This window comes from Marmota flaviventris, chromosome 17, assembly GCF_047511675.1.
Source record: "Marmota flaviventris isolate mMarFla1 chromosome 17, mMarFla1.hap1, whole genome shotgun sequence".
In the NCBI taxonomy this organism is placed as follows: Eukaryota; Metazoa; Chordata; class Mammalia; order Rodentia; family Sciuridae; genus Marmota; species Marmota flaviventris.
The window spans coordinates 52,755,678-52,767,632 of record NC_092514.1 but is presented as its reverse complement, the minus strand read 5'-3'; the positions used below and the strand labels follow the sequence as shown (position 1 = coordinate 52,767,632).

General features: G+C 48.5%; 1 protein-coding gene across 3 annotated transcripts in view; it reads right to left on the bottom strand.

Annotated features, from left to right (window-relative positions):
- Positions 1–629: 629 nt before the first annotated feature.
- The window catches only part of Fam117a (family with sequence similarity 117 member A), a 43,806-nt gene continuing 32,480 nt past the window's right edge, over positions 630–11,955 (bottom strand). The window contains exons 3-9 of one of the 3 annotated variants that reach the window (XM_027924766.3): positions 9,738–9,833; positions 8,227–8,337; positions 7,660–7,794; positions 6,221–6,419; positions 4,881–5,031; positions 2,927–2,964; positions 1,724–1,841 (exon numbers count right to left, since the gene is read on the bottom strand). In XM_027924766.3, the coding sequence (XP_027780567.1) occupies positions 1,813–1,841; positions 2,927–2,964; positions 4,881–5,031; positions 6,221–6,419; positions 7,660–7,794; positions 8,227–8,337; positions 9,738–9,833 (759 nt within the window). In that variant the 3' untranslated portion in view covers positions 1,724–1,812. Of the gene's footprint in view, positions 1,842–2,926; positions 2,965–4,880; positions 5,032–6,220; positions 6,420–7,659; positions 7,795–8,226; positions 8,338–9,737; positions 9,834–11,955 lie in introns of all 3 variants that reach the window. The other 2 variants (XM_027924764.2, XM_027924765.2) reach the window with 2 other exon arrangements.

The following is an 11,955-nucleotide window of genomic DNA, read 5'->3' as shown; positions in this document are numbered from 1 at the left end:
GTTGTCAACTTTCCATCTATGCAGTGGGGATGTCCTTTGTGAGAATGCTTTGTGAATTCCAAAGCACTGTCAGAATGTTTGGTGATTATTCAAATTTTCACCAAAAGCCTCAGAACTCTTACAGGTGCAGCACTGGACCGAGAGACTGCAAAAGGGCAAGGACGGTTTCTTTGTATTCTCTAAGGTTGCACACTGTGCTGGGGGGTACTCACTGAGAATACCCAATGGGAGCAAAGCCTTCTTTACTGTGCCATGGGAGTCCACCTGAATAGTCTTCCCTGGTCTTGTCCCCCTTGCCAGTGCAAGGGCATACTGTCTTTCCTTGGTCACCTTCTTTCCTCTCTGAAACCCATTCTGCTTAGACTCATAGAGAAACAGGTAATTTCCCTAATGATTCCCGCACCCCACCTCCAGGACACACCATTCTGGAAAGATTTTTCTTGGACCTGTTTTTTTGTTGTTGTTGTTGTTGTTGTTATTCTTGGGAAGAATTCATACAGCACCCAAGCCCACTAGTTATATATTAAGTAAGGGCTCCTTCTCTTGAAGACAAGACCAAGTGATGAATATGGTACCCTGTATCTCAGCCCCACTCCTCCTATCACAGGTATTTAAACAGAACTTCAAGCTGCTGGGAATACTTATTGATTTATTTGGTCTATTAACACCAAGATCTGAAAAAAAAAAAATCTCTAAACACAAGATAAGAAAACTTGGAACATTAACATTCTTCAATTTTGTGTAAGCTCTGCAGTACGGAAAATATACAAACTTCAAACAGCTGCAAAAATAGTGTCTTTGGGAGAAAATAGAGTTTCTACATTGATACAAGAAAAATAGGCATTTTTCTAATCCAGCCCAGCCCTGGGGCAGGTGGAGGGTGTAGAGTCACCACTTGCCACCTGGAGGAATGCCAGCCCTCCCTCTCCCCTGCCACCCACCTGGGGCTGGGCTGCTGCTTAAGACAATCTTTAGTCAGGGTGAAAGTGAGATGAAAATGCCACTTGGGAAACACTTGGTTCCTCCCTCTGCCAGCAGCTGAATTGGTCAAGTGTTGTGGCCCTCTAGGGCCGCTTTGGTCAGCTCCTCCAAAGAGAGGGAGGCACGGAGCTGGGGTGTCTGCCTTCTGGGCTGCTCTTCCGTGTTTCTGGAGGTGGAGAGGGAAGGGAGTCTGGCCTTCCCCTCTCCTTCAATCACAGCCAGCTTACTCCACCACAACAGGAGCCTCCTATAAGTCATTTGGACTTGCATCCTGGGGTGGGAAACTCAAGACCTTCTTGGGTGAGTTTCCACTGAGTGAGGGAAGCGGCAGGTACACAGGTGTGAGTTGTCAGCTGCCCAGCTGCTAAAGGAGAAGGCAAGTCCCCTCACATTTGGAGGGGCTGGTGTCCATCAGAAAGAGGACCTGGGGCTTTGACACAATAAGTGAAAGTGCTCGAAGGCCGAGAGGGAAGGGCTCCTCCATTCCCCTGCTTGGGGAGCTAGAGAGGGGCCTGCCACCAAGGCACTGGTCTCCATGGTAAAGTTGAGGGGGGTCCCCTCAAACCACCAGGGAGCTCTGGAAAAGCACAGACTCTTCTGATGGTGGGGTGCGCTGCCATGGCTCGAATGGCAGTGGGGAGGCCTTGGAGGCCTCTGGATCCTTCCGAGTCGGTGCCCTGGGGCTGGCAGGGGGAAGGGGAGACCCCGGGCTTGAGGGGCAGTTACGGAAGATGAAGCCCATGCCAGGGAATAGTGGCTTCATCAAGCTGACAGGGCAGAAGGCTGAGCCAGTCGGGTTGAAATGGACTTTGTTCTTGTCAGGACAGGAAGTCAGGAAGGCCAGGTCAGGACCTGGGGACCTGGAGGATGGAGAGAGACAAACACATACAAACACACAGAAAAGTGGCCAGTGAGAGAGGTTGCCAGCAGCCAGGGAGCTGGGTCTCTGCTCAAACAGGATGGTAGCTTTTTATTTTTTTTTTTAATATTTATTTTTTAGTTTTAGATAGACACAATATCTTTATTTTATTTTTATGTGGTGCTGATGATCAAACCTTGCACAAGCCTTGCACATGCCAGGCGAGCGCGCTACCACTTGAGCCACATCCCCAGCCCTAGCTTTTTTATTTTAAATGGCACTGGGGATTGAACCCAAGGGTGCTTTACCACAAGGCTACATCCCCAACCCTTTTTAATTTTGAGAAGCTCTAAATTGCCCAGGCTGGCCTTGAACTTGTGATCCTCTTGCCTCAGCCTCCCAAGTTGCAGGGATGTCACTGCACCCAGCTCAAACAGGAGAGTAACTTGATTGATCAAAAAATGAAAGGCTATAGTCTTTAGGCTCCTCAGCTCTCTATTTTTTAAAAATATGGCTAAACAGATGAAACACAATTTAGCTAGAAATAGGAGGAACAGTTCCCAGTAATGTGATTCTAGGAGACCAAGGGATCTTTTCATTGGAAAATTTTCTCCAGGGAGTAGTGTTTGAGGGGCAGACCACATGCCTGAAGGCAGAGATCTAGGCACAGTGACCATTCTAAGACTTTATAGCCTAAAGCAGGGTTCTTGGCCTTAGTGCTTCTGACATTTTGAGCTGCATAATTTTTTGCAGAGGCGAGAGTGGGAAAGAACTGTCCTGAGATCGCAGGATGTTTAACAGCATTCCTGGCCTCTGCCCAGGACAGTAGCAATACCCACAGTACTATGTTCTTTCCCCTTCACACACACTTATGACAACTAAAAATGTCTCTTAACATTGTCAAATATCTACCTCAGGGCAAATATGTCTCCCATTGAAATAACTGTCCTGAAGATTCTAATTCTTGAGAAGGTTTGGAAGGTAGGATTATCAAAAACTTTCACTGGGAGGAAAGGACAGCAACAACTATGAGAAAGGCTGTTAGACTTTCTCAGAAGGTCTGGATTCTGACTCCCCACGTCTCACCTTTAAAGTGGGAAGAATCATCTCTTCCCTTCTGACCACTGGAAGAAATGGAAGGATGAAAAGAGGTGAGTTCAGTGAGCTCCTGAGTAAGGAATCCTTATGATAAAAAGTGTCTGGAGTGAAGCAGCCCTGAGAAGCTGCTGGCTGTGAGGCTCCCAATGAGAAGACAAAGGTGTGGGAAGATGATGGAGCTCCATCCCTAGTGGTTCCCTTTACTGGTACTTTTTATTGAAGGAAAATATACATGGAAAAACCCACTTAGGGGGCTGGGGATCTAGCTCAGTTGGTAGAGTACTTGCCTCCCATGTACAAGGCCCTCAGTTCAATCCCCAGCACAGCAAAAAAAAAAAAAAAAAAAAAAAAGAAAGAAAAAAGAAAAACACACTTAGGGTAAAAATTGATACATTATTTTCCATTTTAATCCTAGAATCCTAATAATTCCAAGGCCTAAGAAGAAGAGTGAGGTGGGAGAAGAAGAGCAGAGTTCTGGCACAAAGTGGGAAGAGGTGGCAGGCGTGATAGGCCACTGTGCCAGGGGAAGGCCTGTGGGACCGGAGACTTCAGTGGCAAGCTGTTCCCACCAGAGAAGGATTTAAAAGAACCCCTCTTTATGGAGGAGTGGGGAATGGGCAGAAGAGGGAATGTTTTTGGTGTGTGACTAGAGGAGACCAAGCAACAAAGAACATGAGTGCAACCAGCATAACCCTGAGCAGCCAGATACCCTCCCTGAGAAATCTAAGCGATCTCAGAGGAGACAGCAGCTAAGAAGAGGAAAATGTCGCCAAAAAAACTCACTGTACACGAGAACTCCCCAAAGGAAAGATGGTGAAATGAAGAGACCTCATGAGCTACAGAATTTCAGACCCAGGATGTCTTAGAAAACAACGGATCAGTCACACTCTCTTACAGGGGTAATGCAGAGGCAGAAAGCTAGATGAGATGACTTGAAGACTACTTCCGGCATTATGAGTCTGTGAAAGAATCAGGACATGCAATAGCCTAATTTCTACCAGCATTTCCAGGATGTGACTATTAACCTATAACATGGAGTGACGGAGGACACAAGAGCCTGAGATCTGCTTAAGCTGTAAGTGCTGGCCTTTTGCTTCCACAACACCTCATTCTTAAAGGACACCAGGCAACAGCAACAGCAGGAACAAACTCCTACCCTCATGGGTTGTCTTCTCTATTGTTTGAGATACAAATGGTGCCCTCAATGCCCAGAACCCAGTCCTAGCTAAAGCTTCACTCACACACCATGACTGAACTCCCTGACTGCCACTGAAACCACGACTTCCAATGTGAATCTGCCCTGATGGATATGAAGCTGCAGGAGAAACCAGAGGCCCTCTATGGGGCCTGCTAAGGGGTTCTGTGTGTACCTTTGGAAGGTGACCTCTCAATCTTCTGCTAACAGGAGGAACTGTAAAGAAATCACAAAAGAATGGCCTCTGAACTATCCAGTCTGGTTTGGGAATATTCCACAGTCCTTACTTGCAAGGTCTGGAACTTTCTGTCTGCAAGTTCATGATACTTGATCCATTACAGCCACAGGGTGAAGAACTATTAGTATGTTCTCTCTCTCCCTCTCTCTGATCATGGTTTAGCAAATTCTCACACTTTCCCTAGGGATAAAAAAAATAAAAATGGAAGAAACAAAGGGCTGAAGTTTCTGATATCTTTCCTTTTCAGCTCCTGCTGTGCTTATGGCTGGCATGTGGGCAGAGAACAGGTTTCTATGGAGATAATGATAAGCAAAGATTTAAGTGCTCAGAGTAGGTAATGTCAACAAGTTTGATCATGAGAAAACTGCAATACTGAAAATCTGATGTTGCCAACACCTCTAGACAAGACAGAGTGCAAGAGTGAAAACGGCCTGGCAGGTGGGATAACATAGGGCTTGACCTCCATCTTTGTCCCTCCCTCCCACACCCCGTCCACTTGATGAACTCACGTGGCCTCTTCAAACACGCGCACTCTCTCACAGCCTTCTGGGGGCTCCCGTTTGAAGACATAGCTGTGATTGGGCCGAGGGGAGGCAGCAAAGGCAAGGACTGGAGATGGGCTGCCATCTTCAAGGAAGGCTGGGTGACCTGGAGAATAGGCTGCAAACAAAGTAAGGCTGAGTCCCAGAAGGCTTCTGCATTCCTCAGCTCAGACCTTGGGTGTAAAGGGGTGAGGCTGGGAGGTACATGATAAAGTAGGTGGTAGTGGTTATGCTAACCAGGCTGCTCTGTTTCATATTCACATTAAAAAGCCTTTGAGGTAGCTTACAAACATACATAACATATGACAGAATACAAGAACAGTGGAGTTGATGGGAAAAGAAGGTCTTATAATACTGCACTCTTGGGAGGTAGAAGAAGACTGGAGATAGAGGAATCCTATATGGCATCCCTCTTTGCCTTCTCCTGAGACTGTGATGCCCCTGACTGTCCCTACCTGCCAGCATGCCAGGACTTCTCCTTGTTGCAGTCTGGAACATACATCCCTCCTTGCAGGGAGCACTCTTGTACTAACTTTGAGGAACCACCTTTACACAGGATAAAATTTTATCAGAGGATAAAATTCTTCTTATTTTATACCTAGAGACTGTACTTTGCCTAGGTTACAAATATTCACTTTATCTGCATTTACCTCATTTATTCCTTGTTACTCGTGGCTCTATTTACCTATGTGTATTGTTAGATCATTCTGTCCCTGAGAAATCCAGCCTACATCATGTGCCCTTGACCAGCCTACCTCATGAAGTGGCTGGGAGAATCAAATCAGGGGATGTAGGCACAGTGCTTTATAACATATGGATCATTAGTAGGAGGCAGGAATCCTATCTCTTCTTCCCCATGAGAAGTCAGGGCACAGGAGAAAGTCAGGCTTTGGAATCAGAAAGTTCATATATCAGTCTGGTCAAACTGGGCCCTGGACCACATTCTCTTATTTTTGATCATTTCCAGTCACCTTGAAGGCTTATGCTGGTAACAAGTAGTGTGGACACCCGAACGGAGATGTGCTGGCCTCCTACTATATAGCACTCTAACCCTCAGCCAAAAGTAGGGACAGGAAGGATTGCTCTTCTGGACTCCACTGAAGATTCAGTAAAGTATAGGTACAGAATTTATAAATTACAAATCAGAATGTCATGAAAGGGACATTACTGTTAGTATAGTGTACAGAATGAAAGACTAACGTTTGGCTCACAAATTGTGCTGGGCCTAAACCTCCTGGGTGGGAAAAGGGAGAGATACCCTTCTTGCAGTCCAATGTCAGTCCTGCTGCCTCTGCTCTGTGGCTTACCTTTGTCACTGGGGACAGATGCCAGCTCAATGGCACCCCGGTGCTCCTCACGGCTGGCCCTGCCAGAAGGCTGGGGGGATGCCAGGGGCACGGAAGGAGAGCTGGCAAGGTTGCCTGGCTCCAGCAGTAGGAGGGAGTGATCACAGCTGCCATTCTGGGGAGGAGCAGGAGCACGGTGTCCATCAGGGACCTCAAGGATCTGACAGAGAAAGAAGGGGAGACTCTCACTGCAGGATCTTTTCAGGCCTACAGCACTGCAATGACCCGAAGGGTACTCCCCGCATCCTTCCTTTCAGCCTCTATTCAGAACACACACACAATAGAAAACCATGGGCTCGAGATCTTGATTTCCCTGACCTCAACTCCATTTCCCCTCAGTCTAAAGAAACCCCATTTCTCCTCCCATGGCACTTTGTTCTTTTCCCTCCTAGCACTGGCAGTCCAGTGTATAATCACATATTCATTTGTGCAGTCGATCAATGTGTCCCCCCATTAGTGTATAAGCCTTATGAGGGTAAGGACCTTCGTGGGCAGGGCTCTGGGAACACAATGGTGAGTGCTATATTCAGGGGGACACATATAGCACTGACATTTAGTGCTCTATGAGTGTGTCACTCACCCTCAGCAGTTCCTCTTCACCCTGCTCCTTCACAAGAGACAGGGCACCAAGATGTGCTGTAAGCCATCGCAGGGTGAGTATGCAGACGATTATCATGTATAAATACCTATTTGCTCCCTCCTTATTAAACATCAACAGTACTTGTACCCACAGCTCACTAAATTGTACACATGTGTTTTGGTGTATATGAAATCCTGCATATTTCCAAATTAAAAATAAACCAGGAGGTAAATCATAAACCGAGGAGTGTGCCCATTAGAATTATATTAATACTGTCCAACTGGCATTCCCCAATTGTACTGTGTCAGTATAAAAATGTGCCTGAGACTGCAGAAAAGGTAGCACAGAATTCTGCCTGGGAGTGGGGCAGGGAGAAGGCTGCACAGGGGCAACTGGGCATGAGGATGGATGCGTGTTACCAGGTTAAGCTGGAGGGAGGGAAGTGGCCACAGGGCAATGGCATGAACTGAGGTACAAGTGGGTAAAGTTGCCAAAGATTCAAGGAATAGTGAGCTGGCAATGTGGCTGAAGAATGATGCCCTGCCTGCTGCTTCCTGCTGGGGACCCTCTCCTCTACCAATCCTTGCTCCTTTCCGCTATTCACCATCACAAAGCCTTCCCCAGGTACAGCCACCCCCTCTGCCACCTTTTTGCTTAAGTCCACTTGAGACTAATGAGCTCCCCGTGTTGCTCTGGTAGGCAGGTGTTTATCCATTCTTGTTTACACAGCTAGAGCCTGAGAGGCCTAGACGGGCACGCCCATCTCCCCTGACACCGCCTGTCCACCCGTTGGTGCATACAAGGAGCAGCTGCCACTTACTCTCAGCAGTTCTTCTTCGCCCTGCTCCTTCACAAACACCTCCTCCAGCTCTTGGTTGAGTCCTTCCAGGCTCCTGTGCAGGCAGGGGCTGAGTCGCAGGACAGGAGACCCTGAGGGGAAGCTGGGAGGCGACGCCTGAGGGGGTGGCAAATGAAACAATTAGGTGAAGATCCACCGAGACCTATCCAGCTATCAGTTCTGACCAGAGGGTAATGGTGTCCACACAGCAGGACCCAGTGAATAAAGGACAATTTGGTGACTGTTACAGATTGTTATTGGCCCATTTGGTGGCGTTTCCTCTGGGAGTTGGGACTTTGGGGTCTAGAGTGTGATTTTAGAGTCATTGCCTCAACTGCTCAGGGATGGGTAGAGAACAGCAAGAAGCCTTTCCAGTGTCACTCAGATAAATCCAAGTTTGGACTAAAACTTCACCTGTCCCCCATGTGGCCATAAAGCATGCAATGTGGTGGGACTCAGTAGCCGTAAGACCCAAGAGAACTCTGCCCACCAGGAGAGTCCACTCTGGAGGGAAACAGAGGGGACTGTGTCTGGGGAGGAAACACATACCCTCAGTGCTCCCCGCACAGCATGGTCCCCTTGGAGCGGGGAGCTCCGCTCTTTTTCCTTCCCACTGCGGCTCAGCTTTGTCCTCTGCAGCTGTTGCTTCAACTTGGTAATCTAGAGGCCAGAAAGAAGAAGAGCAGAAGCGAGTGAAGCCAAACAAAAATGTACTGGGTCCCTCCTCCCAGGTATGTCCTCTGTCACAGGCCCAAAGACACATAAAAGGGACATGGAAGTTAATCTTCCATCTCAAAATAGCTCAGTAGTGGTTAAAACCTGTGAAGATCAGTTCCTCCAACAAGGTGGATGTCTCATGAACCAGACTCTTGCATTCTTAAAACATTACTATGTATTTTATAAACAGATCAGTCTTTAACAATTTGAAAATATGCAACACTGGAACTTTTTGTCTCTTACAGATTGCAAAAGCATGGCATACTACTCCACTAATAGCGGAAACTGTTTTGAATGTCAATGGCCATACATTTTCAATACCCCCAGCAGTCCTGAGATGAGAAGGATGGAAAGATTTCCCCCCCTTTAAAACTATACCATGCAAAGATAGGTTCTCTAGAAGTCATACCACATTTCATCTTGACTCCATACCCTGTCACAATTACAGAGTATCATCAACAAGTTTGGATATTATTCTTGTCACATTTGTAATGCTGGACCTTCTTGCCCCCAGATGGCAAATGCTCACGGGATACAGAGTTGTAGAAATGTGAGCCTAAAGGGAATTCAGAGAGATCTGCTGTCCACAGCCAGAAAACTTGTGAAGAAAAGTGGATTTGCCATTGTGGATCACTCATAACATGACTCCCCACTTCGTGTGAGTAACTTGCGTACTCTGATCGTTAAAGACTTTTAAGTACTTTTTAATTTAGCCTTAAACTTAGCCTTAAACTCTCTTAGCTTTAAACTTCCAGTGCATTCACATCATACTTTCTCATTGTTCTCAGCAATGAGGAGGACAGGAGCAATTTTCTTTGTGAAGGGGTTGAGAGTGAGTCCTGGCAAGCTGATCCTCATGACATGTCGAGGAGCTGGATTGAGAGCCCCGAATTCCAGCCTACGACTCTAGACTCAACTTTGGTGTCCTGGGTCCTCCTGAAGCAGAGGGAAGGCCAGAACAAAGCATTTAGGAACACATAATCATTTTTCTCTTCTTTTCAAAATGAGTGAATAGTTAAGTGGTAATTGAGGTTGGGAGTTCCTAATTCCCTGGAACTTGTTCCCTATCTTCCTTCAGTTTCTGAACCACTTATGTGGCTCCAACCTCAAATGTAAAGTGAGAACAGCAGCATCTGTGGCCCTGTGCCTGGCTGCCAAAAGGCACCAGCAGCCCCTGGCCTGATCTTTCCCTAGCAGGAGGATCTGGGCTGCTGAGAGTAGGCACTGAGGGCCATCTCCTTAAGAAAATGCTGGGTGGAGACAGGTGACACTGGAGGTAAAGTGTGGCTGCCCTTTGGAGCAGAGGCAGCTGGCCCATTCAGAGAGTCCAAGAGGGCAATTACCTCTTTTCGGTGGTCTGTGCTGCCCCAGGACGCTGAGCGCTTATGTGTGCAGGAGCTGGCCCGCTCACCTTCTGGCTCTTGCCAGGACAGGGGTGTCTGTAGGGGAGAAATACAATGAGACTGAGCAGTTTCAAAGGCAGGCCCAGGAAGCAGAGAGTTTCCTGGGTAGGGGTGGTGGCTTGTGACGCCTTCTGTATCTGCTCATCAACCTCCTGTTGTGTTCTTCCAGGCAGGACCACCACGGGCACTACCTCCTTCCTAGTGTACATCCTCCAGGAAACCCTCCTGATGCCCCGACAGGGCCAGCCTCTCTACTCTGTTCTGGCTTTCAAATAGGTTTTGTACCCACAGTTATTGCAGGTGCTCTCAATGGTAAGGACAAGTACTGTTCCTCCTTTCCTAACCAGCTCTCAAAGGGCACAAGCTCAGGGAACCTCTGCAATCTTTATTCTCGGTGTGCCTAGCACAGGCCTGGGAGCCTGGGGAAAACAGTAAACAGATCCAGGGAGGAGTCAGTACTTGGTAAAATAGGAAAAAGGCCAACACCCTCCTACCCCCACCACCACTGAAGCAGGAGTCTCCTGTATAGAGCAGCACCTCAAGTTTGCTCCTTGATCTATTCCAGCACACAGAATGGGGCCCCACAGTCCTCCTGAATAAATGAGCCACGAGTCCTTTTCAGAAAGGAGGGAGCCAGAATTCTTAGCCCAGCCCTGATTTCTGACCCCTCTTGGCCTTATCATTTCTGGTCTTAGGCCCGCTTGCCCTTCACAAAGAAGGCCTCTTCATCCCCTATCTTCCTTCCCCTGCTGCATGAAGACAGGGGCCCAAGATGGAGGAAGGGTTGGGGGATTTGTAGAGCCACTTCCTGACCCCCCCCCCCAACTAAGGAAGGAAGCTGAGGGACCCAGATCCCTCCCCACCAGCAACATCCCTACTTCAATTCCAAGGGAGGGGCCTGAAGGGAACACTGCAGCAGGCCCAGCTCTTCTCTGACTTGTGTGCATGCACCGTGAAAAACATGACAGTCTGGGAACTGTCTCCTCCAAGAGATCTGCTGGCCTCCCCCAAGAGGTTGCTGCAAACAGAGAGGGGGAGGAGAGGGGAAAACACCACCACTCACCACCCAACAGCTGCTAAGGGGAAGCTCAGCAGGCAGTCTGAGCCGGATTGTGAGAGCAGACTGCCGGGTGTGACAGCTGTGTGGAGGGGGCCACTGGGGACTGAGCCTCCTCTTCCTGTCCCCAGCTACCCACTGACCAGGACCTCTCTTAGGCTGTGCAACACGACCAGGGTGAGACAACCATCCTAACTTCCTTGTCCTGATACTAGGACATCCAGAGATCCATCCCCACAATTCCTCCTTTAGGACAAGGGCAGACAGCATATCCTATAGGCCCATGGTGTAGGCTCTCGGGATGACACTGGCTCTGACAGTTTCTGGAAACCAAGCAGCTGGAATTATTCCACATGCCCCCCCCCCCCCCATACATCAGCTCCTCTGAAATGGCTAAAGGAGTGCTGAAAAGGGAGAAGGAAGCCCATGTCTCCCTCAGCCACCTGGACCCAGCAGACACACACGACCTCCCTTCCTAGGGTGCCAAAACCAAGCCTGAAAATGACTAGTTCTGTCAAAGCTGAGTCCCATACAAAACTGTCATCCCTTGAAAGGTGGCAGGGGCCACAGAAGAGGGATGACAACAGCTAAGGAGATGGTGCCCATCCCTTCCTCCAGGAAGACACTGTGCTCACAGAAGGGCGGCGAGAAGGAGAAAAAGCAGCCATGTACAGCCTGCCCCTGGCTACTAACTAAACTCTTCTCAGACTCTTTATCTATCTATCTTCCTTTTTCTGGGATGTGTGAGGGGTGGAAGGAGGACATGTGGGCCAGCACAGGATTTAGAAAGGATATGAAAATGTGGCCGCTGGCATCAGCTCTTCCCCACCTCTGCTCAGGAACACCACTGTTGCCTACTCTGTGGAACTTCCTGCTAAGGCCTCGCTTGGTCTCAACACCACTCTATGGCCATAGGTACCACCATCTCACCTTGCATCCCAGGGGTTCTGTGTCTTGCCCAGGCAAACCCATCTCTAGAGCTCCTTCTTCATACTCACCCCTTGGCCTCTAAGCCTGGTCTGCCCACTAAGATGGTCCACCTGACAGCCATTCCCAGTCTTGTTATCAGGGGGCCTGTCCTCACTCGTCTGCCTCATACTG